The following is a 27,511-nucleotide window of genomic DNA, read 5'->3' as shown; positions in this document are numbered from 1 at the left end:
ACCAGCCAGGAGTAATTGATTTTTCACAAATGATTACCTCTTGCATGCTCAGAGGGGTAACTCAAATAAATGTTGTATTTAGATGCCTAAAGTTATTTGGAGCCTTTGATTTAAAACATTGCATATCCTGGGACTTCTGGGCTGATATCTTAATTCCAACTCCTTTGCTACCTCCCTGGCCTCATAGGTTCTGTGTGAGGAGAAGCCATCAGAAGAAAGCTGTGTATAGAAGAAATGCCAATGAGATCTGACAAGCCACCTAACAAAAGGCTTTAATCTCATGGATGGAAGGGGATGCTTGCTCTCATGCTTTTACAATTTAGGCTTCCATTCTGATTCCTCAACCTTATAATAAATATCCTTTTAATTAAAATCAAGACACCAAGGGAAACTAGGTAATGCAATGTGGAAAATGTCCAGGAAGCATGAAATACTACCTGATGACAGATAAATGAATCTTCCTATACAAACAGTATAAATGTAATAGAAACCTCACAATTGATTAGAGCTGGCCAAGTACTGCTTGAATCCAGTAATTTTACACTGTAAAAGTTTAGTAAAGTCTAGTGCCAAGGGTGTTGATCTAGAATGTAGTACAAGAAATTTTCAAAGAAATGAGCTCAACTTTTTTGTTTTTTACATTTGGAACTCAAATTCCAAATAATTTTTGGCCTCTCATCTTATCTCCCTTAAGACTGGAATTATTTAAAAGGCCAAATTCGTACATAACTCAAGAGAGAGTAGTGGCAAGAATTTTAACATTAGTTGATAAGGCCTAAATGATGTACATGGTAATTTCAAAGAGCAGCTATGCATATTCTTCACTAGATGATGTGCCAGTCACTGCAAAACACTGAGACAGTTAAAAAAAGTTCATAAATTCGGATTCCCTGAGGCTTAGAGGAGCATCTGGTCTGCCTGGGTTATGGGCAAGGCGATTCCAGCCACTGGCAGTGCCTGTGGGATCTGAGCAGGACACACAAGGAACAAGGGTGTGGGTTGATGTTCACAGTGTGTTTGAGCTTGTTGGCATTGACACAGCCTTCGAGGAGGGCGGTAAAGAGGTCACACCTAGGGACCCAGGAATCTGACTTTCAGCCAATTCAGCATTCTCTGGGCTTATGTTTCCCAAACGGTCTTTGGCAGAATGTTAGTGTCCGTCCAGACGTCAGGATGTCAGTAGGTGTTTGGGAAGGACTAGTGCCCTTCTAGATGTCAGTACGTTAATGGGTAGGGGTCATGGGAGGGTTCCAGGGTCAAAAGAAGTTTAGGTGGACAACGTCTGGAAATGCTGCCCCTGATTACTTGCATCATATTTTGATGTGTAACCAGGTTTGAGGACCACAGGCTAGGAAATGTTGAAGGAGAGGAGTAGATTCACTTATAGGAGGTAAGAATATAAGGAAGCTACCTTAGCGCCAACATGGTTCCAATTTTCTAATTTTTCACGTGAGGAAATGAAGGTTAAAAGATTTGCCTTTGATGGAGGCAGATCTCGTATTGGAACCCCATTGTCTTTAATGACAGCTCGCCTCTTTCCAGCTCACCTAGGGGCGTGAGGATGGTGGCGGGTGGGTTTCCAGGCAAGTCGCAGGGCCAGCCCAGCAGGGATGAGGGAAGTCACGAGGGCAAGGTGGAGATGAGAACAGACTGGCGTGTGGTGCAGAGCTCTGAGGTGAGGACAGGCCATGGCAGGGCTCTGCATGCTAGTGGGAAGCGACCTTGTCAGCTGCAGAGAGAGGTGTGTCCAGATGGGAATGGGTGGAGGCTGGAAAGGGATCCAGAAAGCACGATGAGTCTAGGCCCATGATGCCTGGCTAAGGAGTTGCTTGTACTTGTCCGGTTTCTATTAAATAAGCTTCAGTGAATCCCTTTGGTGATGTTAGGTTTGGTTGTCTGGCCCTGAAAATTAAATGCTATGCTTAAAGGTGTGGAGGGCATTATTTGAAGAATTTATTTTTATTTCAATTTAAGGCATGTCAAGTTCCTGATTAGTTTTTGTCCCTTGCAATTTGTCATTCATTGAACTACCCTGGAAATTCAATAAAGTGAATTAAACATGATCCTTTACATAATTCTTTAAAAACTGTTCATAAGATACCTACCAGGCCGTTAAAAACAAACCAAAACAAAAGGGAACCGCATTTTGTTTCTCTAGGGAGAAATTCTCGAAGCATGCACATGATCCTCTCCCAACAAACTGAATAAAAATATTTGCCATTATTTGAACAGAAATATAATGATTTGATTTCACCTTAATAGTGTAGTTTAATTAGCTGGGCTGCAGAAGAATTCCAACTCTACAGCAGGATCTCTTTTTATTTTCTCTCTAGTTGTGGTAAAAAACATATAACCTAATCTTAACCATTTTTAAGTGTACAGTTCAGTATTGTTAAGTATATTCACCTTGTTGTGCAACGAACCTCCAGAAACTTTTTCATCTGGCAAAATATGGCAAGATCTTTTGACTCGGGTTTCCTGATATACAATTAACCTCCTAATAAAATGGGCAGATTTCAAGGATTTTATTTAAGAAGCTGATAAAAGTGTCTTTTGTTATGTAATATTTGATACATATAAAACAATGTGTGTAACATACATGTAATTTATGAAACCTGATAATAATAATACAAACATCCATGAAACTACCACGCCCTACAGTTCCACCGGTTTGTGGGTTCCTTTTGTATCCATTCCCCTTCCCCCCTTTAGTTTAGTTTGGAAAACATATGAATTACATACTAGGCACTGTACTCCTTTGTGGGATGATTTTCTGTGACAAGTTTCTCCGACCCCTGGAGGAGTTCATTGTATAGTGACAGGAACATATATATGAATGAACACTTGTGACAGAATGAGAAAATTCGCTAATAGATGTGTGAAAAAAGTGCTATGAAAACCAAGCGAGGTTGGCACTAATTCTCCCCAGGTGGGAAAAAGGAAAGCTACTGAGATGGAGTGATCAGTGAACCGGGCTTTGAAGAAAGAGGAATTGTTGACAGAGTAGATAAAGAAGACGAATATATTTCAGCAAGCGGAAACAATATAAGCAAAGAGATCATTAGTAGCTACGTGGTATGTTCAAGGAACCCCAAAGAATAGAGTGTGCCTGGAGATGGCCCTCCTTCCATTTAGCTCCTCAATGAACTTTGAGATATACCGAGTAACAGTCTTGAGCCAGGCATGGTTATGCTCTGGGGAACTACAGCCCTGGCTTCCAATAGCATATGTCTACAGGGGAAGATTGACAAGCAAACAATCAGTTACAACATCATGGTCAGTGCCATGAAGGAGTCTGCACAGGGTGCCAAGGGGGTCCAGGCACAGGGAGGAGGAGGTGGGAGGTGAGGTGGAGAAGTGGGGTGTGGCCAGGTTGAGAAGGGTCTACATACACCATGTCAAGGAATTTGAAGTCTACTTTAGAGATCTTGAACAGTCAAGAGGATTTGGGGCATGGAAGTGAGTGGGACCATGACCTGATTATTTTTCTTTTTTAAGGAAAAAAAACCTAGTGACAGTGAGAAGGGCTAAAAGAGAAGTTAGAAAGTTATTGCAGTAGTTCAGGTGGGAGATGCAGAACCTCAGACTAAGGCAATGACATTCATTCATTCATTCCACAACTATTTATTAAGCAACTACTTAGTGCCAGGTATTATGCTTATGCTGGGGTAGAGGGTGCAGATGGATATATCAGATGAGATGGGGTGTGAGAGAAGAGGATGCTCTACAGACAACTGTGAAGTGAGAGAAGACAAGGAGAGACAGAGGAGACCTTGGCAATCACTCTTCAGTCTAGAGTTTGGGCAGCTCAGAGGATGGTGGCATATCCATCAATGAAGAGCAGTTCTGGGGACAACATGATGAATTTAGCTGGGACACGATGGGGAGAGATGCCTACAATTGAGATGTCCATTGGGTACCGATACTATGGGCCTGGTCTTCTGAAGCCAAGGCCAGCAATGGGTGGACACATTAAGTAGCCATCAGCATATCCATTGTAGCTGAAGTCATGAGCATTAGTGATATTGCCCAGGGACAATGTGTAGAGAAGGTTGAAGACAATCCTGGAGAACAAGAGGCGAGCGGCAGCAGGAGACAGGGGAAAACTGAAGACAGATTTAGAAGAGTCGGCAGCAGCCAGCAGAGGAGAGAGTTGAAAGAAGAGAGTGCCCATTGCTGAAAGAGCTAAAGAAGAAGGCGAAATGAGCAGAGATCCCTGGCTGGGGAGTTCAGGCTTGCAAGGTATGGACTAGATCAACGATGCTGATGGAGGCCAGTGGTGCAGTGGGCTGAAGAGTGAATGGAAGGAATCGTGGACAGTCTGCTCTGCAGAGAAGTTGGCAGATGAAAGGGAGGGAGAAGGAAGAGGGCGGCTTGAAGGAGGAATAAGGTGTGAGACATTTGTAAAGGTTGAAAGAGGCCAGTAGGCAGCAGGGAGGAAGACAGTGGAGAGGAAAGGATGAAGATACCACAGGCAGAGGTGAATGAGAGAGAACAAAATGAAGGACATGAGTGGCAAGAGAGGCAGAGGGGCCAGGCTGCATCCGGGGAGGGGAGGGATGTTGGAGCAGGATGCATGAAAGTGCTACTTGAAGTGGAAGGTTTCTCACAGGACAGCTTCCACCTCTCACTGAGACAGAAGAGTAGGTTGTCTGTTGAGAGTGAAAGAGCCAGAGATAGGACAGCCATCTCCAGGAGAATGGGAACAGTCTGGGAGAGACACCGTGGGGGTGGAATCTGGGGCTCCATAAGGATGAGGTGAGAGTTTGCTAAGCAATGAGAAGGCCTCGTAAATGTGCAGTGGCCCCATCAGCAGGCTTGGGCAATTCTCTTCTGAAGGGACCATCATCTTGGGAGCAGGAGAGGAGAAGACTTTCAATTGCTCTGTCTCGGTATAAGGATGGGGCAGGGCAAGTGGGCTGGGCGTTAGGTAATCGAGGGTGTTCATGAGAGGGTCAACATGGGGTCCATAGCTTAAGACATCAGGCAGGCATTTATCTTATCCCCCAGATTTTTGATTTGGAGGAGCCAGTCCCCATTGCTAATCAGAATCTATCAGTGTCTGGTGACCTGCTGAAATTTAGGCAGGATGTGATAGCCTTTGCCTGTGTACATAAAGCTACCAACCTAGTTAGACTGCAGGCTTTCAGGGTGCTGCCTCTTGGCTGGGATGATGGTAGACTCTCAGGGTTACCTGCATTTTCTAGATCTGTATTAGATAATATTTACCTCTAATACCACTGATTCATTGTGGACTTTTTTCCTCCATATGTTCATACGTTTACTCATCCAGTACATTTCAACTCTTTTTTCCCATGATCCTCTTCTCATGCAGATTTCCTAGTCTTCCTTTTTTTAAAGTTCAATTTAGAGATTTCAATAATATTGTACCAAACTTGTAAGTGGATGGAGTGGCCATAGCATGACTTAAAGCGTTCTGGCAATGCCCCTTGTGGAACTGAGGCAGGGTTTTATTTATTCATTTATTTTTTTGTAAAATATTGGCCCCTGAATTCCCTTTTTGAAAATGCAAATAAGCACAGGGTACATAGGCCAATGACTCTCTCTCTTCCAATGTGAATGTTTTTTTGTGCCAGTGAATAAACGTAGGCATCTTAGAAGGCAAAGATTTACCTGGGGATACTGAGGGCCACGTTGGGAAACACTGAAAATTTTCGATCCAAGACCTGGCCAATTCTCTCTCCATCAGTCATTACTGATAGATTATTCTCTGCTATGCGGGCAATAAGTTAACCCAGGTTCCATCTAGGCGGGAGATAAGAGCCAGTTGGGAATGGGGTCCTTTCAGAAAGGCAAAATGCAATGGGTAGCACCAGTCACTCTCAGCCTTCAGATTTCTTCTTCCAGGACCAGCAGGAAGCAAGAGGATGCCGAGGGCTGCAGAAGGCTGGCCTGGTAGTGTCTATTATGCCTGATCTGTCCATACTGGTCATTACATGTTAAAATGCTCTTTATGATTAGTAAATAGTGACCTGAGTGCCTGCCCTTGTACCCCTGCCACCCTCCGGGACTTCATGGACCATCCCCCATCCCACCTCATATCCAGCCACTAAAGGGTTAATGTTTGGCTCAATTGGGATGGAGGCCTTGCAAATTGTTACAGATTTTGAATATTATTCCCGGAAAGAACTATGCAGAAGCAGGAGGAAGGCAAACCTCATGGGCTCCTCATGTTACCGACCCTTTCTGCTCTCTGGCTATTTCCCATCCTGGAGATATGGCTTTGGTACCAGGTCATGGGGCATTTCCCACACTCAAGACAGGGCAGGGAGCATGACAGAGGAAGGTTTCAGGACCATCATTTACAAAGATGCCCTCTGCTAGTCCCAGACTGTGGTGAGGGCGTGCTGTCACGCGGGGGAGAGAAACTTGCTGCATACTGCATCCTGGGGTGCGGGGACATGCTGTTTGCCCTCCTTCCTGTATACTCCCTTTAGAAAACATGTGAATTTACCCTGTCCTCCTCAGAACACCATCACTCATAAAGGAAGCCAGCGATCAACGAGTAATTTGGGGGGCACACTAAGCATCAGAGCCCCAGACAGCTTTCAGAAATATGTGGAAGGGCAGTTTTTAAAGACTTCATAAACAGGACAATCAATCTCTAAGATCTTCCCTTGTAAAGAAATTCCTCGGGACTTACAAAATCAGGCCACATTAAGACATTTTTGCTGTCTTCCAAAGCAACATAGGCTTAACCAGATAGATTCGCTGAAAAATATTCTGAATATTGCAAAGTAATCTGACCTTGTGTGATCCTGCTTCCAATAATGAAAGGCGTTAAATGAGAGACATTTTCCTGGAAATTAAAACCATGATAAGATATCACTTCATGCCTGTTAAGATTGCTATCATCAAGAAGACAAGAGATAACAAGTATTAGTGGGAATCCTTGTACACTGTTCATGGGAATGTAAATTGGTGCAGCCACTATGGAAAACAGTATGGAAACTCCTCAAAAAATTAGAAATAGAGCTACCATATGACCCAGCAATTCCAATTTTGGGTATATATCTGAAGGAAACAAAATCACTATCCTGAAGAGATACCAGCACCCTCATGTTCAATGTAACATTATTTACAATAGCCAAGACATGTAAGCAACTTAAGTGTACATTGAAGGACGAATGGGTAAAGAAGATGTGGTATACATATAGGATGGAATAGTATTCAGCCATAAAAAAGAAGGAAATCCTTCCATTTGCAACAGCATGGATGGACCTTGACGGCATTATGCTAAGTGAAATAAGTCAGGCAGAGAAAGACAAATACTGTATGATTTCCTTTATATGTGGAATATGAAAGAACCAAATTCATAGAAACAGATCAGATTTGTGGTTGCCAGAGGTGGGGGCTGGGGTACAGGGTTGGGGGTGGAGGAAGTGAGTGAAGGTAGTCAAAATGTACAACTTCCAGTTATAAGATAAAGTTTGGGGGATATAATGTACAACATGATGACTATAGTTTAGAATACTGTATTGTACATTTGACAGTTGCTAAGAAAGTACTCTTAAAAGTTCTTTTCACAAGGAAAAATGTGTAACTATGTGGGGTGATGGATGTTAACTTATTATGGTAAACTTTTTGCAATATATACATGTACCAAATCATTAAGTTGTATACCATAAACTTATAAAATGCAATCTGTCAATTCTATTTCAATAAAACTGGAAAAAAGAGACACTTCTCACTAATATAAATTGAATGCCATACAGTACAGTTATATATTCCTATTATAGTAAATATTTTAAAATATTAATGATAGTAATTATTATTAATAATAATACAAGGAACAATCTTAAGCAGATATATAGATATTCCTATATAGATAATCCTTTAATTTTCACCATCTACCTATGAGGTCAGAGCTCTCATTGTCCTCATCATATAAATGAGGAAACTGGGGCACAGAGAGGTTAAGTAACTTGCCCAAGATCACACAACCAGTAAATGGTGGAGTAATGCTTGGCTGTTGTATTGTTCCTAGCTGTCCCCCCCCAGAGGTAACTGTTTTTAATAATCAAAGGGACTAAGTGAACAAAGGGTGATGCCTACTACAACAGAAGCCCCAGTGTTCACCTCAGGCTGCCACCACCAACACTCCCAGCCACCCTCTTCTTTAAGAGCCCTCTGAAAGTTTTCTTCCCCCGAGAATTCCAGACTTGAAGATGTGGTTGCTTTTGAATCACCATAGAAAGCAGTCTGGCTGCCTCAGTTTTTTTTTTAAACCTTAAAAATAAAATGGTCATGCAGCCTTAAGTATTTAAACATTTAACTCTGGGGCTGCTGTGCTTAAGACTGCTTAAAATCTTGGTGAAATCACTCCAGCCTGGATTACACTAATTGACCTGAGACTTGCACCTGTCCCTCCCACCAGGGTCCCTCCCATTCTTGTCTGCTACAAGTCATCTTTTCCCCTCAAAACCAGAGGCTTCTGTTGGTGCAAAAGCCTCTTTCTTTCCAGAATCCTTGCCACATGGATCCACATCCTGACTGAGTTTTGCATTCATCCATTTATCATCTCTTTAAAGTGTTGTTTGAAACCATTTCCCCCTTTTGTTCAAGTCTAGCGTTCTATGAGGCTTCGGTTTCTGTCCTACACACAGATTTGAGTCGCCTTGCACTGTATGCTAAATGCTGGATTTCCAGAGATAAAGTGAAGACAAGCTCTAGCCTGGAGATTCTCACCATCTATTTTCCTCTGCTGGGCCTGCCATGGAAGAACTGAGATGCAGGGAATGGAAGAAGCTGTGGCAGTGGAGCAGCGCTCACTTCAAACGCACCTGGCTTTACAGCGCATGCTCTGATTGTGCATGAAGTCAGGGCATGTGCTAGAACTAGACTTGCAAGAGCTAATATATTTTTTTTCATTTTGATATTACTTTGTTTGGTCTTTTCCTGGTCTGGGGGCCAGGGAATAGAAACTGATAGACAAGCACATATCATTTGGGCACGGCAAGTGATGGCGGCTTATTCCAGGCCCTGCGCTATTTGGGGAGATGCTGGCCAGAGCTATGTGGTGGTTCCAGGTGACGATGATGGGGAGGAGGTCCTTATTGATCTTGTGCTGGGCACATATAGGTGTGTCCTATAAATGGTAGCTAAAAGAATAAAATAAAGGTAGGTGCCACTCTTTACTGTTAAAAATAAAGAGGCCTGAGGCACTTTCTCAGATGGGCTGACTAGTTGCTAAGACCAAGGTGGCTTTGGAAGAGTATCAGCTGGTGCAGCTCAACAAGTGTGTGTGCGTGTGTGTGCACACGTGCACATGTGCCACACACACACATGCATGTGTATTTATTACATGTCAAGTAACACTCATCATTTACAGTATTCTGCTGACCCTTCCTAGGCACTGCACCCAGAGCAGCCCCTCCAGCTGCTCCGCCCAAAATGGTGTGTCCATTGGCAAACGCGTACTGACTCCTAATGACTCATGATTTTATTGATCATGTTAGTTTTTGCCAATTTTGTAAAAATTGTACAAAAGACGCTAGACTTACTGTTAATTATTTACACAGCTTCTTGTAGCCCTCTACCTACTCATGGTCCTGTGAACCTGTGTCATTCTTTGCTTTGAGCGGCCTGAGGTCTGAGGCCTGGGGAGAAGCTTGGGGCACTTACCACGGTGCAGCAGAGGGGCCAGAACCACCAGAGGAGAGCCAGGGCCAGAAGCAGGAACAGGATCAGCAGGGCGATTGCCAGTATGGAGCCATCGGACTGCGGGGCCGAGAGAGAGGGCGGTCAGCAGTGGGGCCGGCTGTGTGTGCAACCAGCATGTGAGCTTGGGGGGCAAGGCAATACCTGTGGTCTCCCCCTCCCCGCACTCCCATCCCCACTATGCAGATTTAAGGCCCAGAGAAGCGCACCGTTTGCCAAGTAAATGGTTGAAACTCTGCCCAACGTTCTGGGCAACACACTCTATGTAGTCAATTCTCATGAGAAGTGGGTTTGTCTTTTCAGGGAGGCCCCGTTCTTCTCTTTGAACAACATCCTGAAGGACCAATCCTGCAGGAGACAGAGGAGATGGCTGCCTGTGCAGCTGGGCACTGAGATGGCCTACCACTGCCCATCTGCCTCCGGACCATCACCCTGTGCCTGGTGACAGCCTCCCACTCCCTGGATCTGCTGTTCCCACCACCCCTTGGGCTGGACTTGGGACAATTCTCAGAACTCAGCCTGCTCCCCTGAGCCTGTTTCTCATAGGTGCGTGTAAGAGATTCACGAGGCAAAGTCTAGAGCCCACTGATGGGATGTGATAAAGGGTAGAGGGATTCCAGGGAGTAGAGAGTGAGGCAGCTTCTGCTGACCCTGGGAGGGGAGGGGTGCGGTGACTGAGTCAATGCTGCTGTCGGGCCCAATGAGGCGGGAACCCAAGGCAAATCATGCCCACTTCCAAACATGCCTAGGCCAGTCCCCAAAACAGACAGTTGCCGTGGCCTGACATGATTACTAACTTTCATCAACAGAGATCCCACTCCCTCGGTGTCAGTATTCTGGGGCTGCTGGTTCAAGGGAGCAGATTTAAGTCCCCTCCACCGCCCCTTCTTCCCAGCTATCGGGAGTGTAAGTGGGTACAACCTTTGGAGCTGGGGGTGAGGGGCAAGTTGTCACAGGTATTAATTGTCATAGGTACCCCTTCTGAATAAAGCTGGCAATTCTACTTTTAGCTCCCCCACCTCAAAATCAGATATGTTTGCACAGATGATGATGATGATGATGATGATGATGATGATAAAGGAAAGCAACCTACATGTTTAACAATTAAGGAATAGTTAATAATACATGGTAGAACCACCAATTACTCTGTAGACATTATGTTTACAACTAATATTTAAATGACCTGAGAGAACAGCCCTGATATAATGAGTGGACTTATGTTTGCCAAGAGTGAGAGAGAGACTGAGGGATATTTACTCAAATATTAATGGTGATTTTGCTGGTAGTGGATTTATGGTAATTAAAAAAAACCCTGTCTTTGCTTTTCTTTTTCTTTTTTTAAGATTGCACAATGAGAAAATAAACTATTGAAGTTGTATTTTAAAAATCTGCACTTGGGGCTCCTCCCTACGGTATCAGGGCTCACGTGGCCCTGGGGTTCTCACCCAGGATCAGTGGACCTATGGGGTACACAGATGGGCTCAAGTGGATGGAAGGTGTGACCCTCCCGAAACAACACTCATGATCTTCAGAGCATGTGTCTTCATGGGAGACTGTTCACAGCATGATCAGACTTTCAAAGCTGCCCTCTCCCCAACCATTTACAGAGGGGGAGGTTGGATGGCCTGTCCGAGGCTATACAGCAGGTTAATGGCAGAGCTGGGGCGTGACTCATCCCTACTCTGAGTGCTCAGTGGGGGCTACTGGAAGCTGTTTAAAGGCAGCTTTTACTCCCTGGAACGTCTTTGACCCAAAAGCCAGGGAACTAAACACTCGGCTCCCACCAAGCCAAGGCTTGGGAATGCCAGATTGTCCCCGAGGGAGCTGCACCTCACAAGTGCAGGTGCAGGTCTGGGCAGTGGGTGGGGAGAGGGCACAGCAGCCAGAGGATGCTCCTGGACCCACAACATTTATGCATGAGCTACGGCAGAGAGTGATGTTCTCCTTGAAGATACAAAGAAATCCCGTGTGTTTTCCAAACTTACTGTTAGTCAAGGACAGCCCTCTTGATCTTTCAGTCTCTACGTTCCATGCCCATAAAATGGAGATACTGAACCTCACCTGCCTCATTGCACTGATGTGAGGAGAAAATGAGCTGTAAGATGTAAGCAGACATGGCTGGACAAGTGGGATGGAAGCTATCATGTCAGACGCTGAGCTGTAACTCATCCTCCCTTTGTTTCCTCACGGCCAGCAAACATGGTGGCCATTTCAGACCATAAATCTGTTTGCAGTCGGAATAATAAGTGGTTTGGTTACTGCAAGGCTTATAAAACAGTGGTCTTTCAGTATTGTTATAATTTAGTAAAGACTGCGGACTGCATTTATTCCCATTATATGCAATCTCCCCTCTCCTGATTTTATTTTCACTCTAGAGAGAGGAACTGAAGCAGAAAGGCTGATATATTGTGGGGAAAATTATTTTAATTCCCTCTGGAAAAAAGAAGCAGTTTTCCTGTGAAGTGGGGTGGGGGGAGGTGGAGGACCGGGACCACAAGGGGAGAGAGGAAGCTTCAGCTCTGGAAGGAGATTTCCTGGATTCAGACAAAGCTTCATCCGGCTTGTCTCTGACCAGGCTTGGTCTGCCTCTTCCCCGTCCTCCCTTCCGTAGCGAAGGAGGACAGCGTGGGGCTCAGCAGGGGCAAGGTGCATTGGGGACGCTGGGGGAGTGGAAACGCAGTGGGGCAGGAGCTCTTGGAGGGACTGACCCTTGCTCTGGACGCAGCCCCCAGTAAAGCCCCCCAATGCACTGCCTGGTTTTCAAGATCTTCCAGCACAGTTATATACAAACACCCAGGGCAAAAGAGTCACCGTCAGACAAAGGGCATGAATTTTTGACAAACTTAGACATGAAGCTAATGTTCTACAAGTGGGTAACACGTGCATGCAACCTCGGAGGAGGCTCATTCATGGATTCCTTCAGCAAACGTTTACTGAGGGTCCGTCCAGTGCCCACGGAGCAGACCTCAGCGGTAAGGATGGATTAGACAGAACCAAGGTGCTCATGGTCTGCTGAGCGATATGTATCAACCGTTACCCACACTCAGGGGCCTGTGTGTTATTCAACAGCTGTACACGCAGCACCTTTAATTAATTAATTTATTTTTGGATAGTTTTTATTTTATTTAAAAAATTTAAAAAATTTTAATACAATTTTAAAGGTTACTTTCCATTTGCAGTTATAACAAAATATGCGCTCTATTCCCCGTGGTGTACTGTACATCCTTGAGTCTATCTTACACCCAACAGTTTGCACCTCCCGCTCCCCCTACCCCTCTGTTGCCCCCCCCAACCTCCCACCCGCCACTGGTAACCACTAGTTTGTTCTCTATATCTGTGAGTTTCATGCAGCACCTTTTATGTGCCAGGCAATGAAAAAAGCAAACAGTCTCTCGAGTCTTAAAGCTTACATTCTGGTGCAATAGTAATAATGATAGTGATGATAATAATACTTGTTATCAGTATAGCTCATATTTATTGAACACTTACTATGTGCCAGGGACTGTCCTTTCTAAATATGTACTAACATGCTTTCCATATGTTAGTTCACTTAATATTAACAACCTTATGAATTCAATAATATTGTTTTTTTCCTATCTTACAGATAAAAATACTGAGGTAAGGACAGAAGAAGCAGCTTGCCCAAGGTCACAGGGAGAAACCAGAATTTAAAGCTGGGCCATTTGGTAAGACACGGAAGCAACCTAAATGTCCACTGACAGATGAATGGATAAAGAAGATATGGTACATATATACAATGGGATACTACTCAGCCATAATAAAGAATGAAATAATGACATTTGCAGCAACATAGATGGACCTAGAGATTATCATACTAAGCAAAGTAAGTCAGACGGAGAAAGACAAATACCATATGATATCACTTACATGTGGAATCTAAAATATGGCACAAATGAACCTATCTACGAAACAGAAACAGACTCACAGACAGAGAACAGACTTGTGGTTGCCAAGGCGGAGGGAGGGATGGATTGGGAGTTTAGGATTAGCAGATGCAAACTATTGTATAGAGAATGGATAAACAATAAGGTCCTACTATATAGCACAGGGAACTATAGTCAATATCCTGTGATAAACCATAATGGGGAAGAATATGAAAAAGAATGTATATATGTATATAACTGAATCACTTTGCTGTATAGCAGAAATTAACATTGTAAATCAACTATATTTCAATAAACTACATTTTTAACAAAGTTGGGCCATTTGGTTCCACAGCCTACAAGTTCAACCAGCAGGTTACTGCCCTCAGCAAGCACTAAGAACTAAGTGTCTGGAACCAGCACTTCACAGAGGAGGTGACACTGGATGCTCGCCCTCAGGGCGAAGGAGAGCTTGGCATTCCTGCACAGAAGGCAAACACAAAGTGCATGGTGTAGGGGTGAAGGAGGCAGGGTCCCCACTGTTGGAGCCCAAGCTGAGGGGCATGGCTTCTATCTTGAGCCTGAGTGGCTTCAACCTGGGGGGACTGTGTTCGGACTTGTCTCCTGGGAAGTAAATGCTTTCAATGCATAGAGTATGGACCTGAGGAGGGGAAGACTGGAGGTCGAAGGCCCAGGTGGAAGGCTCCTGCAGTTCCTTCCAGTCTTTTAGGATGACATTTTACAGGGTCACTCCTTCTGAAACTCTTGCATTTTCACGGATGCCTTCGTACTAATTTTACTAACGATAGCGACTGTTATTGTGTGCTATCTACATTCCTGGCACTATGCAAAGTGCTACCTATGCATGAGCTCATTTAATTAAACGAGACTTGTTAAAGCAGCAGCGATGCCTGATGCTCTGTTGCCCAGAGGTCTCCCTCTCTCCTGTCACACAAGATCCCTCACCCCCATGCCGTGCGTCAGAAATCCAAAATTACTAGAAACCTACCACGTGAGAGATGCTTTCATTATTCACGTTTCCAAATCTATACTCTTGAAAACAATGCCTTGTTGCAGGAACTGTTATCCCCTTTTTGAAGGTAACGAACAAGGAGACTCAGTGAAGGTATGTAACTTATCCAGACCCTTCCCGTACCACTTATGGACATATTTATATGTCCTCAATTTTAATGTTGCAAAACCGGGAATTGAACCTTCACAGTCTGATTTTAGAACCTTGCCCCCTTCTACTTCATCATTACACTCTAATGTCAGATTTATTAAAAATTCGCTTAAGAAATATCTATACTTGAAAGACTAAACATAAGGCAGCTGCATGAGAGACTGACTTTTTTCCTATGAGTGCTGAGGTGTAAGATGCTCACAGAGGCCTGCGGTGGAGCATGCAGACACAGAATATTAAACACGAGGGCAGGATGCTTGGGCCGCTCCTTCCTCTGGTCATTCCTTGTTAGGATAAATTTCCCTGAAGGCTGCCTGGCTTGCAAGGCAAATCCCTGCATCATGGCTTTTTAAAATGCCTTTGTCCCTGGCTCACCAAATGAGGGGATCTTTTAAGATGAGGAGGCATTGTTTTCAAGAGTATAGATTTGGAAACTTGAATAATGAAAGCATCTCTCACATGGTAGGTTTCTAGTAATTTTGGATTTCTGACGCACGGCATGGGGGTGAGGGATCTTGTGTGACAGGAGAGAGGGAGGCCTCTGGGCAACAGAGCATCAGGCATCGCTGCTGCTTCCTGTCTTGGTTTTTTTACGGTGGTTTTTTTTCTTTTTTTTGGCTCTGAACATTTTATCTTTAAAAAAACAGAAAGAAAAGGAAAAAAAAAAAACTGTCCCCACAACGGGGGCAAGGCCCCCAGTGGGCCCCTGCCTGTTGTTCCCCTTGGCTTCAGAGACTTCTGTATAGGCCTTAGCTGCTTGCTGGCCAGGGTAAAGGGAGGAGGGTCAAACTGAGAGGAATGATGGGAAACTGGGGGAAGCTCAAGTTAAAGAAACTTGGTGGAATCCCCCATCTCCAAGCTGGGTTTGAACTGGGATTCTTCCTTGTCATTCAGGCATGGGGTTATTATGTAGCCAATGAAGTGTCTTCAGTTCTGCCTGGAAAACCGTCTCAGTTAAGGAGGGAGCATCCTTCCCCACTCCTGTGTATCCTTCCATGTTGAGGGCACTGTGTGTAAAACTCCAGGCCTTTCTTCCCCTTTACTCATTCAGTAAACAAGGCCAGAGCACAGCATTCCCGTAACTCTGCCCCTGGCTGTGCGTCTTCCCTGGACAGGCCCCATGCCCGCGACGAGGCTGGCAAAGCTATTTCATCCTGGGCTTTAGTTTCCAGCCCATTTGCTGCCACACTCAGCCTTAGTCTCCAGTCCGCAACAACAAAGGCAATACTGAGGTTTCCATATATGGTTTGCGGGTCTCATTTCTATTTGTTCACATGCATTATTGCCCCCAGGACAGTGATCCCTCCAATATCTCTTATTTTAACTTCCCCCAGGATGGACCCTGGTAACTGTAACAATTACATTTTGAAAACAGTGTACAGGAATTGCTAACAAAGGGCTAAGGAGAGCCCTCCCTGATGGGTGGTGGGTTTGCTGCAGTTCTAGGATCTAGGCTAGGTTTTGTGGATTCTGAGCGCCACCACTGAGTTACTGAAGATACTCAGATTCTTTCACATGGTTAGATGAGGCTCTCTTTTAAACATTTAACCTGAAGAATGAATTAGCAGGTTTATTCTGCCACATTGAAGGGCCATTAGCCAAACTCTGCCAAAAATATGACAGGAAAACAGCTGATGATCCATTAGATATTTTTAAAAGCTGGCAAGGTTGTTTCCCTGGTTTCAGTTGGTAAGTGATGATGCCACAGGGCACTCCAGGACGCGACGAGGAGGCTTTGCTATGACGTGAGGCTACCCAGTGGTCCTTCTTCCTCTCCTGCCTCCATCCATGGCCCTGTCCCTCTTTCTCTGGTATTGAGTGAGATTGTCTTTGAGGCACTGTCGAAAAGCACTCAAGGGAAAGAGGTCCTCCTTCCACTAGGGGCAGTTCTGGTCCATGACCTTGTGATCTCATGGCCACTTGCTTGTTCTAAATACCCAAGAGGCCATCTGGGTGAGAGGGAGATGTGCAGACAGAGATTAAGGGACCAGGGACATGCTGACTTTTCCTGCTCAGATGGGAGAACCTGTGAGCAGGCAGAGGAGTGTCAGTTCCTCCGAGGGAGGCTGGAGGGCTCTGGACCCCCTGCTGCACCCCTCACCCTCCACTCCAGGCAGCTTTGCTCCCTCCCTGGGCAGAGGCTGCCACTTGGGAGGTGTCACATTCCAGTGCTCTGAAGTGGAATTTCGAACCATCCTCAGCAGCTGGTATGAGCTCTGTTTCCTGCCCAGACAAAACTGGCAGAGTACAGGCAAGTTTTATTTCGAAAGATGAAATTTAAGTCATTTTATTGCTGCTGAGAAGTTCTGGATGGGCAAGCCCAGAGACCAAAATTCTCTCTCTCTCTCCCAGAGCTTATATATTCTGACTGTTATTTCTGGAAGTAACTTTAGCCATTATCTAACTTCTCCGCCCATCCCACCCTGCATTTTCTTGGAATTCTATTGCCCTGGCATCTGTGGCAGTGTTCTCCTCAGCCTCCTTCCTCCTATCTCTGATTATTCCTTGCCCACCTCCTCATGGGCTTTTCCTTGTATGCAGTCCCTTAAATGTCAGCATGCCACATGGATCCATTTTTTTAAGAAAGGTATATACTTTTTATTGTGCCTGAGGGTCTACTTTTCTTTCCCTTTAAAAAATTATGGTAAAATATATATACACATAACATTTGCCATTTTAACCATTTGTAGTATACAATTCGGTGGCATTCAATATGCTAACCATGTTGTAAGACCCATGGATGCATTTTTGGTCCCTTGCTGTTTTTCTTTCTAAAACTCTTTCTAAAACTTTCTAAACATGGGCTGTCTCCTTTCCTTTCATAATTTAAATTCTCATCTAGATATTGATGACTCAACTCTTTATCTCTAGCCTAGATCTCTCCTTATGCTTCAGGGTCATAGTCAGGGTCATTCCACTGTCTGGTAGGTCCTACTGACACGGCAAACTCAACAGTTCCAACTGAACTCACTGTTTTCCCCTTCGAACCTGTTCGTTCTCTTCCCCTCATTCAATGGTACGACCTATCAATCCAAGTGGGAGATCTGGAAGTCCATCTCAGTTTTCTTTTTCTCCCTCTCTCCCCTACCTGAGGGTCATACCTTCCTATCAGCACATCTGCTCCTTTGACCACCTAAGGACTTCTTGAATCTGCCTTTGCCTACTCCTTCTCCAATACTTGATTAAGTTTAGAATCTTACTACTTTTTTTTTTCTGGTCAGTTGTAGTTATCGCTTCACTGGTTCCTCCACCACCATCCTTGTTAGCCAAATTCCATCCTCTACCACTGCATCTAGAGTCATCGACCTAAAATGTTATTATGACATCTCTGCCCACCCACGAACTCTTCAACATCTCTTCATTGTCCAGAATTCTTAACACTGGAGAATTTGATGAAAGTGATACACCCCTTCCTCAGAAAAGTACACATTCACATTTGTACACAAGCTCACTAATTTTGATTATAATTTTGGAGGGGGGGGGGTCCATCAAATCCCCAGAATCCATTTATGGATCCCTCAGTCCAAGAGTCCTTAGCTCAAGGCCCTTCACAACTAAGCCTCTCTTTCCTCCAACCTCCTCTCTCACCACCTCCTTCCTTACACTTTGTGCTTTGACGAAACTCAACCACGTGTAGTTCCCTGTATACACCTCACTGCTCTCTCATGTTCTTCTCCCTGAAACACCCTTTCTTCCCTTTATTGCTTGGGCAACTGTTTTTCATCTTTCAAGTCTTAGCTCAGGCACCACCCGGTGCATTTATACCTTACATGTTTATTGAACACCTACTATGTGCCAGGCCCTCTACAAGCACTGGCGTAAAGATGGACATGGTCTCTCTAATCATACACCTTGTAGTTGCGTGGGGAACACAGACAAGCAAATGCTACCACTGAGCTCTGAGTTTGGGCTCTCATTTTATCTTATATCTCTATCTTAGCCTCTCCTGTATATTATAGATATTATATCATTATGTGTCTCTCACTGAACTATAAACCCCTGGAGGACATATATTTGACTTTACTCATCTTTGTGACTTTGAGATGTAATACAATGTTTCAAACATAAAAGGACTTGTCCCTCAAATATTTATTAGACTGAGGGAAATGACGGTTTGGCAGATTAATGCCTTCCACAGCTTGTGGGGGGCAGAAATGGCACAGGTGCCAATGTTGCCCCAGGCTGCTCACCACCCCCTCCATGGTCCCGTCACTGGAAATAGCTCACCAGCCTCGCTGCAAAGAGCTTGGGCTTTGGACTCAGTAAAATTTTGTTTTTGTTTTTGTTTTTTAACATCTTTATTGGAGTATAATTGCTTTACAATGGTGTGTTAGTTTCTGCTGTATAACAAAGTGAATCAGCCATACATATACATATATCCCCATATCTCCTCCCTCTTGCGTCTCCCTCCCACCCTCCCTATCCCACCCCTCTAGGTGGTCACAAAGCACTGAGCTGATCTCCCTGTGCTATGCAGCTGCTTCCCACTAGCTATCTATTTTACATTTGGTAGTGTATATACGTCCATGCCACTCTCTCACTTCGTCCCAGCTTACCCTTCCCCCTCCCCGTGTCCTCGAGTCCATTCTCTAGTAGGTCTGTGTCTTTATTCCCGTCCTGCCCCTAGGTTCTTCAGAACCTTTCTTTTTAGATTCCATATATCTGTGTTAGCATACGGTATTTGTTTTTCTCTTTCTGACTTACTTCACTCTGTATGACAGACTCTAGGTCCATCCACCTCACTACAAATAACTCAATATCTGGACTCAGTAAAATTTAAATTTAAGTCCTAATTCTTCCACTAATTGATATGTGGACTTCAGGCAACTTACCCAACCTCTCTCTTAAACTTCCTTTTCTCAACATATATGAAATTGAGATAACTCCTACTTCCCAGGATTGATCTGCTGTTACATAGGATAAGGTACGTAAAGATCCTGGCCCAGGCCTCCTTCAATAACTGTGACTTTCCTTTCCATTCTTCCCTTGCTTCTATGCCCAAGCCATGTTCTTGGTGATGTGTCCAGACTTGGTTCAGGTAAATAAATTTGATTCCTGTGAACAACCTCTTGCAACTGTGACTGAGCTATGGTGTTGGTAGGTGGTCCCAGGTTACATATTTGGGAAACCACAGGCCCTCAGGTTGCCATTGCAATGTCAAGGAAAGGGAAATCCAAGTGAGTTTTCCAATGGCAAATTTAATAGCTTCCATTAAAGTTGATGAAACATTAATGAGGGTAAAACATAATCAAATATGATGATTTATTCTTGCTACCTGAGAGGTAATCTGGGCTAGAAATGGCAATAAAAGTGATAGGCACTGAGGATACTGGATTCCTTAACCCACGAAGTAGGCAGTATAGAAAACATATTAGGTGAGAATTACCTAAGCCCTTGTGGAAGTCTTTTTCAAAAACAGGGCTATAAAGTAATGAGGCTGTACATGTAGTGAATATAGTAGCACTCCCACACCCAAATGAATCTAATTCCCTCCAAACTGGTGGCTTTGGATGCTGGAGACTCTCCAATGATTCAACCAGTGCTCAAAGGAATTCTGAAACACCTCCCTTGGAAGTGTTTCTGAAACTAATTTATAGGCCACAGAAAGTAAATCTGATATCTTCTAAGTCATGCTTTGTTTTTTATCAGTGAGGTTCCCAGCTTGATAACCCACCATTCACCAGACCTGGTTCCCACAACTTTTGGAGTTGTTTTGATATCAAATGATGATGATGTTTCCCTAATTCCCCGACTGAGGATATTCAAATACTGTGCCTTCAAAGTCACGGCAATTTCACAGCAGGAGTGCAGAAGATAGCTGAAATTTTGACAGCGTTCTTAAGTATACAGCTTTCCAAGGTAAATATTTTGAAGGAGCAGTAATAATTTGGATGTGTCAATTCTAGTTTGCTATACATCTTATTACTTTTTGCCTTATAAAAATAATACCAGAAGGACTTAGATAAGCCATCATTAGTACGCAGTGAAGGGGAAGATTGACGCCACACTCCTACACACTCAAGCTTTGAGGTCCTTATCATGGCAGGACACTCTGTATCAAGATTTTCCAGCATCCTCTTGTCACCCTGACCCAGTAGAGACACTTCAAGTCACTCGCAATGGTGAGGGTGATAATAAGTAGGTCTTGGATTCATTCAGCACTTTCTTTTCCATAAAATGCATAGAGCTTGTTAATCAAAACCAGTTTTTAGAGAATAATGCAGACAAGATGTAACTCATAAGTACTCAGAATGCCTTAGTTCCTGTGAGTGGGCTGTTGAAATAGGATTACAGAGAAAGTTACTTAGTAATGTTCAAATACTATGACACTGGAAGCGAAAGACTAATTTCTCTTTTTCATTTTTTGTTCCATTAGCTACAGGGACTTGTCTACTTGCCTTTAATGTAACTATTTATTTAATGCATGTGCTCAATTGGTCTTATTGATCATACTTCATATGTTAGTCAGCATCATTATTATCTATTATCTGTAAGCAGGCATACCTTCTCTATACTGTTAGCTGTTGCTTTAGATTATGAACTTGGAAAGGTGGAAGCCATGTTTATGATTGGGTGGCACTGTCCAGAGATAGACGCTTACTACTGGTGACCGTGATGATCTAGTCCTTAAAACAATGTCTCTAACCTGCATAATAGGGTATCAGGAAACCAAAAAATCATTTTCTACTGAGTTTCTGACACATGATCATCAGTAGGAGACACAGAAAGATGAACAAAGTCAGCCTACAATCCTGGAAGATGTTATCACCGTCCAGTTAGAAAGTCAGGACTGATTCACAGAGTTTGCTCAAGAGCAGCACGCATTATGTGCAGTTAATCTCTAAATGATGTTATAAACCACAGTGCTTGAGCTTAGCGCAGAGGGAGTTCAGGAGGCTTGCCAAGATCAGTGAGGCAACCTGGGGCAGGTCCAGGCAGCACTTGGCAGGCCTTGTAGCCATGGTGAAATTTGGGTAGGTGGAGAGGAGAGGGCATTCCAGGAGAAAAGTGAAATTTGATCAAAGGCACAGAGTAAGGATGAACATACCTTTATTTAGAGTGAGGAATTATGGAATACAAATACTGGCTCATCATCAAATATTTTAATCTGTTAGGGATCTAAAATTTGCATTCACGAATTTTAAGGCCGGCAGCTAAAGGTCAACCGAGGTTGCCAGATTGGACTCTATCATGAACAGCCTTTGGCAGATATTTATTTCGGTGAGTCTGCACCTTTTACATACAATCTTTAAAGCCTTGAGCTTTTAAGCTACCTTTTCTAAGTCCATGAATTTGGGCAATGCAGATAAAATAAAATTGCCTTAGCTGTACCTTTCATGCTTCCTTGGCCTGCAAATGAAGCAGTTTTCCCGATGCTGGATGGTACGTAAAAGAAACCCAGGAATATTTTAGCTGCCAATTATTCAAGTGCTTTTTAATTTTTTAAATAAATGAAACAAAATATTAAGCCCACTGCTTTGGGCACTGGCTAAACTAACATCTGTTCTAGTAACCACAGTTACAACAAAGGAACGCTAGTTATGTATTGCTTGTGGCACAGACTCTTATTTTGGGGAGCTGTAGATTAAATCACTGACCTTTGAATTTCCTTGCTGCCCTAATGAACAGGTGAGAAGTTGGCTGCTTTGCAAAAGGAATGGCGCTCATATACCCTGGTGGGACTTTGTCATTCTGTAGGGAGCAGAGGAAAGAGTTTGTCTGCTCTTTGGGAGTGCAAACAATGTAAATCACATCCCCAATAATATCCTGATCAGAAGAAATGTGTAAGGACCCGGAGAGAGCTTGTGATTTGATGCACTGTTGACTGAAATCTCCCAACCAGGACAATGTGGCCTGGGTTTGGTTGCTGTCTCCTCCAGTTCTGTGATAGCCTAGTTCACTGATTTTTGCCAAATTTGGATCATTTAAAGAGCTGGCATTATTTTAGGGTTGGCAGACAGAAGATGCTCTCAGGCTTTCTCTGCGATTTGGTTGTATTTCCCAAATTATTAATCTGTCCTCCCTCTCTTCCTGCCCCAGCACCTCCACCCCTTTCTCTTTCTCTCCACATGCACACACTTTTGGACCCTCTTTAAACTGTGCACGTCTTCCTGCAATTGTGCCTTGCACGACTGGATTTGTGAATCCAGAATGCTCAACCCAAAAGACTCAACCCTTTGGAATAGCCCCAATGACCCAAGAGCAGGCATAAATGCACATACTGGTCATTTCACTAAAGCTCGTATACTGAGGGCAAGTACTTTCTCTCAGGTTCTTATTCAGAGACTGGGAATTCTTATTTTATATTCAAAGAAGTTTGGTTGTTTGATATCTGAGCATCCAGTCTATCAAGCTTGTGTTTTTTAACTGCTGAGTTTGGTCCTTTATATTTATCTTGGTTATGGATTAGTATTTGGGTTTAACTTTTATTTCTAAAAATAAATATTACCATCTTATTATGTGCTTATCTCAGAGTTTCCTGAAGCACAGATTCAAAAAAATCCTTTTTAATCCCCTCATTTACTCTCAAAACAAGGAAATTTCAAACTTAGGGCAAATGTCCTTTAAAATGCTTTGAGATAAAAGTATTGAAAGCCAATTCCTCAAATATCCAAGAAAAACAAATCAGCTCAATCCTCCAAAACATATTTGAAAAGGTTTTTATGCATACAAGCGTTATCAAAATAGAGGTGCTGCCGAACTATTTTTATTTCAGTTCATAAACAGCATGACATCTGAGTTTGGCATTCTGATGTTCCTGTGGTCTTTTGCCCTCCTTTCTAATGACCATACAAGAAACCACAGGTCATCTTGTTAATAATAATAAAAAAAATACTAGGATATTGTAAAAAAAGACCTTGAATTACGTACGGCTCTACTGAGACTACCTAATAAATAGATGAGAATGATTTGTGACTAGTATATCAATTGCCTGTAAATGAGAGGGTGTGTTTGAGGTTATCTGAACACAAATTGTTCTTGGGAGGAGCTTTAAGTTCACTCTAGTCTGAAATATAATCTCATTTGTATTAGGGGGGTGTTGGCTAGTTTGAACTACAGTCTCCAGTGTCACCAACAAGAAGCTCTCATATTTATTTTCAAAATATAAAAGCCAAACTCATTTGTTACACTGTATAGGACTGCTAATGTTTTCCTTACTCTTTCACTAGCTTACTTTTAGTTCTAGAGTTTCAGACTCTCAGCGTTGGAAGGAGTCTGAAAGCTTTTCCAGTCCAATTGCCTATCTGATGCATGAATGGCCTTTATGTAATTCTGCCAACTTGTCTAGTTGCCTGGACTTGAATACAACTTGAATACAACAGGGAGCTCATTCCCACCTGTTTGTAGCATCCAATTAGAAGGACCTTTTAAAAAACTGAAGCACAAACTGTCTAACAGCCTATTCTACTCCTTAGCTCTGTATAGATATTGTATTTTCATATTTATTATTTTATTTTTATTGTATATTTATTACTTTATATTATTTATTATTTATTTTTATTTAGATCTGTGTAGATGTTGTATTTTATTGTGTAATAAAAGCAGATGCACCTCAGGACAGCCCTTCAAATAAAAATGGCCATCAAGTCTTTCTTCATGTCTTCAGGCTAAAGAGTCTCAATTCTATTATTCTATCTGATCTACCATATTTGGTAATCTTTTTTCACATATTCAGTTTTTCAAGGTTTTCCTTTGAAGTATCCTTACTATTTAATATAATACTTGAAAGGAGATTTTACCTTCACCAAGTTGAAAGGTTCCATCACTTCCTTAGTCTCAGATACCATACTTCTGTTAATTCAACCAGAAGTCAGAGTCTCTTTGGAAACCATGTCACTGCACTGATTCTTAGAGAGCCTACAACATCAGCGCAAGGAAACTAAAATTGGGTATCTACTGTGTACTAGGACCTCTGCCAGCTATTTAAGGGCTGGGATTTTTGCCACATTGATCTGATCCCAAAGTCTTCGAAAAATATTGCTTTGTGCTTCCTTTGAATGGCTTTTCATAGCCCAGGCTCCATTTTCTGTCATTCAAACTCTATGCAAGGTCAGTCTCCTATTTCACCTCCAATCTAGTCTCCCCTTATTCTTCCGGGATAAGAATTCTTCACCGGGACTTCCATGGTGGCGCAGTGGTTGAGAATCTGCCTGCCAATGCGGGGCACACGGGTTCGAGCCCTGGTCTGGGAAGATCCCACATGCCACGGAGCAACTGGGCCCGTGAGCCACAACTACTGAGCCTGCGCGTCTGGAGCCTGTGCTCCGCAATAAGAGGCCGCGATAGTGAGAGGCCCGCGCACCGCGATGAAGAGTGGCCCCCACTTGCCGCAACTAGAGAAGGCCCTCGCACAGAAACGAAGACCCAACACAGCCATAAATAAATAAATAAATAAAAATTAAAAAAAAAACAAAAAACAAAAAACTTAACTAGCAACTTTCACGTTGTGCATTAAAAAAAAAAAAAAAAAAAGAGTTCTTCACCGTCTGTGAAGAGACGGTGGTTGAATGAGGAAGGAGAGAGATGGGTGTGGGAGTGAGTTGGACAGGAAGTGGAATGCTGTTAGCGTGAAGAAATCTATAGGGAATGTCAGGGTGCGGGCCCTGGTCCTGCCCTTCTACACTGGTTGTTTGGAAGGGACTTGTCTTCTCCAAGGGTTGTTTCCTGTAATTGAGAAACAGTTTGGGGAGGGTCTTATTGGGGGAAAGACAGAGTTTTTGTCTTAAGGGACAGAGTTTTTGGGCTGAGTAAATAATGAGCTGCCTACATGTTATCCTTGAATTTCTAAAATGATTTGTCCAGCTCCTTTTTGCAGGAAGAGGTGAATGCCTTCTTAGCGTAACTGAGAAGTAACCCACTAAGCCCATTAATTGGACTCTCCCCAAAGTGTGTAGTGCTTGTGTCAATTTACTTATGCACAAGCCTGGGTGGAGGCTCACGAGTCTTTGGAATAGACGAAGAATTTCTGGGTGCCCTGTGATATTTGCCTTTTGCACCCCCAAATATATATATTTACCTCTTGGAATATGTATTCTGCCTTGGTAACTACGTTGTAGGCTGCTGGAGGGCAAGCAAGGCTGTTCTTTTTTGAGTCCCTATCGCTTTGCCCACAGTACTATTTCAATACACATTAGTCCTGATCTTTGGCCCCGTTTACCACCAGCAACTGCTTCTCTACGCTTCTTTCCTTAATGAAGAGGCCCACATGCTTATTGCTGCTGGTATGAATTAGCTACTCCAAAGATAGCTACCTATTTTGATTGATGGACTATTTTGTTTACCTTGGAAAAGAAATAGAAGAAAAAAGTCTTCTCTGATTTTTACTTTCTCTGGAGAGTGAGCAATAATTTTTTATTATGTTGGAAGGCGAGATTGACACTCAGCACAGGCTACTGGATTCATTCCCTACTAGGCTGGTGAAATTCAAGAAATTTTGGCAAGGGCAGTCATGCCAACTGTCTGTTTACCTAGATACTTATATGACTATAAACATAGGCTGGATTTGCATTTTCCTAAGTTACTTCAAAGCAATTAGTAACAGAATTGAACTGACTTAGAAAATGGACCCCCAGGAAGTCGCCTAGAACAGAACTCTGTAGACAGTGTTGGAAGGTGGTCCCTGCCCTCTGTCCGAAGCCTCTTAGCTGCAGCCACTGTAGCATTCATCTGTGGGCTCTAGCACATTCCCTTCTGAGCTAGCCATGATCAAGGCTGTCTGTGCAACCTCAGCCTTGGCTGGCAGCATCCAGATTATTTGAGCTGCCATAGCCTAAGTTTCTGGTATTCCAGGGTGAACTCAGGGCATGCCAGTGTTCCCCATGTCACAGCTTTTCTCTAGTTATCTAGGTTCTTTTTTTGAAGATGAAAGATGTTTATTTCCTGAATGAGGAGATACTGGAATTCAACATCAAAACTGCATCCTGTATTATATTTAAATTAAATATTAAAGCAACTCCAAAATATGGCAGCTAAGGAAGGCTTTCCAACTGGTCCCAATTGTTTTGTCTCTACTTTCTCTCCTAATACCCCACCCCAACCAATCACAGCCCCACTGGCCTCAAACACGCCTTTACCCAGGCCATACCCTGAGTAAATCCCTACTCTTTCTTCCTGGCCCAGTTCAGTTATTATCTCTCTTGTGAATCCTTCTTTGATTCCCCAGACACTCTGCTTCCTGGTATCACTAGGCGTTGTTCGTTTCTCGATTAAAGAACTTATCACGTTAAATTGCAAATCCTTGGAGTACTTGTCTGTTTCTCATGTATTATATCTTTGTGTTCCTTGGACTTTTAGCAAATGTAGTTACTTAGATTCCATATCAGTCTCTATGGTTCTGCTTGCCTTCCAGCCTTGTGCTATAGACTCTCAGGGGCCAGCGCCTGTCCTGAATCTTGATCCAGTTGAGTGGGCTATTTCTAGACCCCCTTCTCCAGGTCTGCTCTTGTGGAGTTAGCGCTGCTCTAAAGAGGCCTTTGACTTTTGCCCTGCCTGGTTCACTGGTTGTGGTCTCTCATCTGGCAGATTTGGTCCTCTTAATTCATGCTTAAGCTCCCCATGTTCCTTGGATATGCATATTGGATTGGTGGTCATCCTCTTTGGAGGCCTACCCTCCAACCAGCTGGGTGCCCCTATTCTAATCCTACCTCATTCTGGCTCCCTTCCTCTCCTACCAGCAGGTACAATCATGGGCTCAGTGTGACCCTTGATTGAGTCCATTCATTCACTCATTCAATCACCAGCTATCTACTGAGTAATGACTATG

General features: G+C 43.4%; 1 protein-coding gene across 1 annotated transcript in view; it reads right to left on the bottom strand.

Annotated features, from left to right (window-relative positions):
• The window catches only part of ANTXR1 (ANTXR cell adhesion molecule 1), a 241,491-nt gene that overhangs the window by 91,125 nt on the left and 122,855 nt on the right, over nucleotides 1–27,511 (bottom strand). Inside the window, exon 13 of the mRNA XM_061210663.1 lies at nucleotides 9,646–9,741. Within this exon, the coding sequence (XP_061066646.1) occupies nucleotides 9,646–9,741 (96 nt within the window). The remainder of the gene's footprint in view (nucleotides 1–9,645; nucleotides 9,742–27,511) is intronic.

This window comes from Eubalaena glacialis, chromosome 14, assembly GCF_028564815.1.
Source record: "Eubalaena glacialis isolate mEubGla1 chromosome 14, mEubGla1.1.hap2.+ XY, whole genome shotgun sequence".
NCBI classification, from domain to species: domain Eukaryota; kingdom Metazoa; phylum Chordata; class Mammalia; order Artiodactyla; family Balaenidae; genus Eubalaena; species Eubalaena glacialis.
This window is presented reverse-complemented; position numbering and strand designations above follow the sequence as displayed.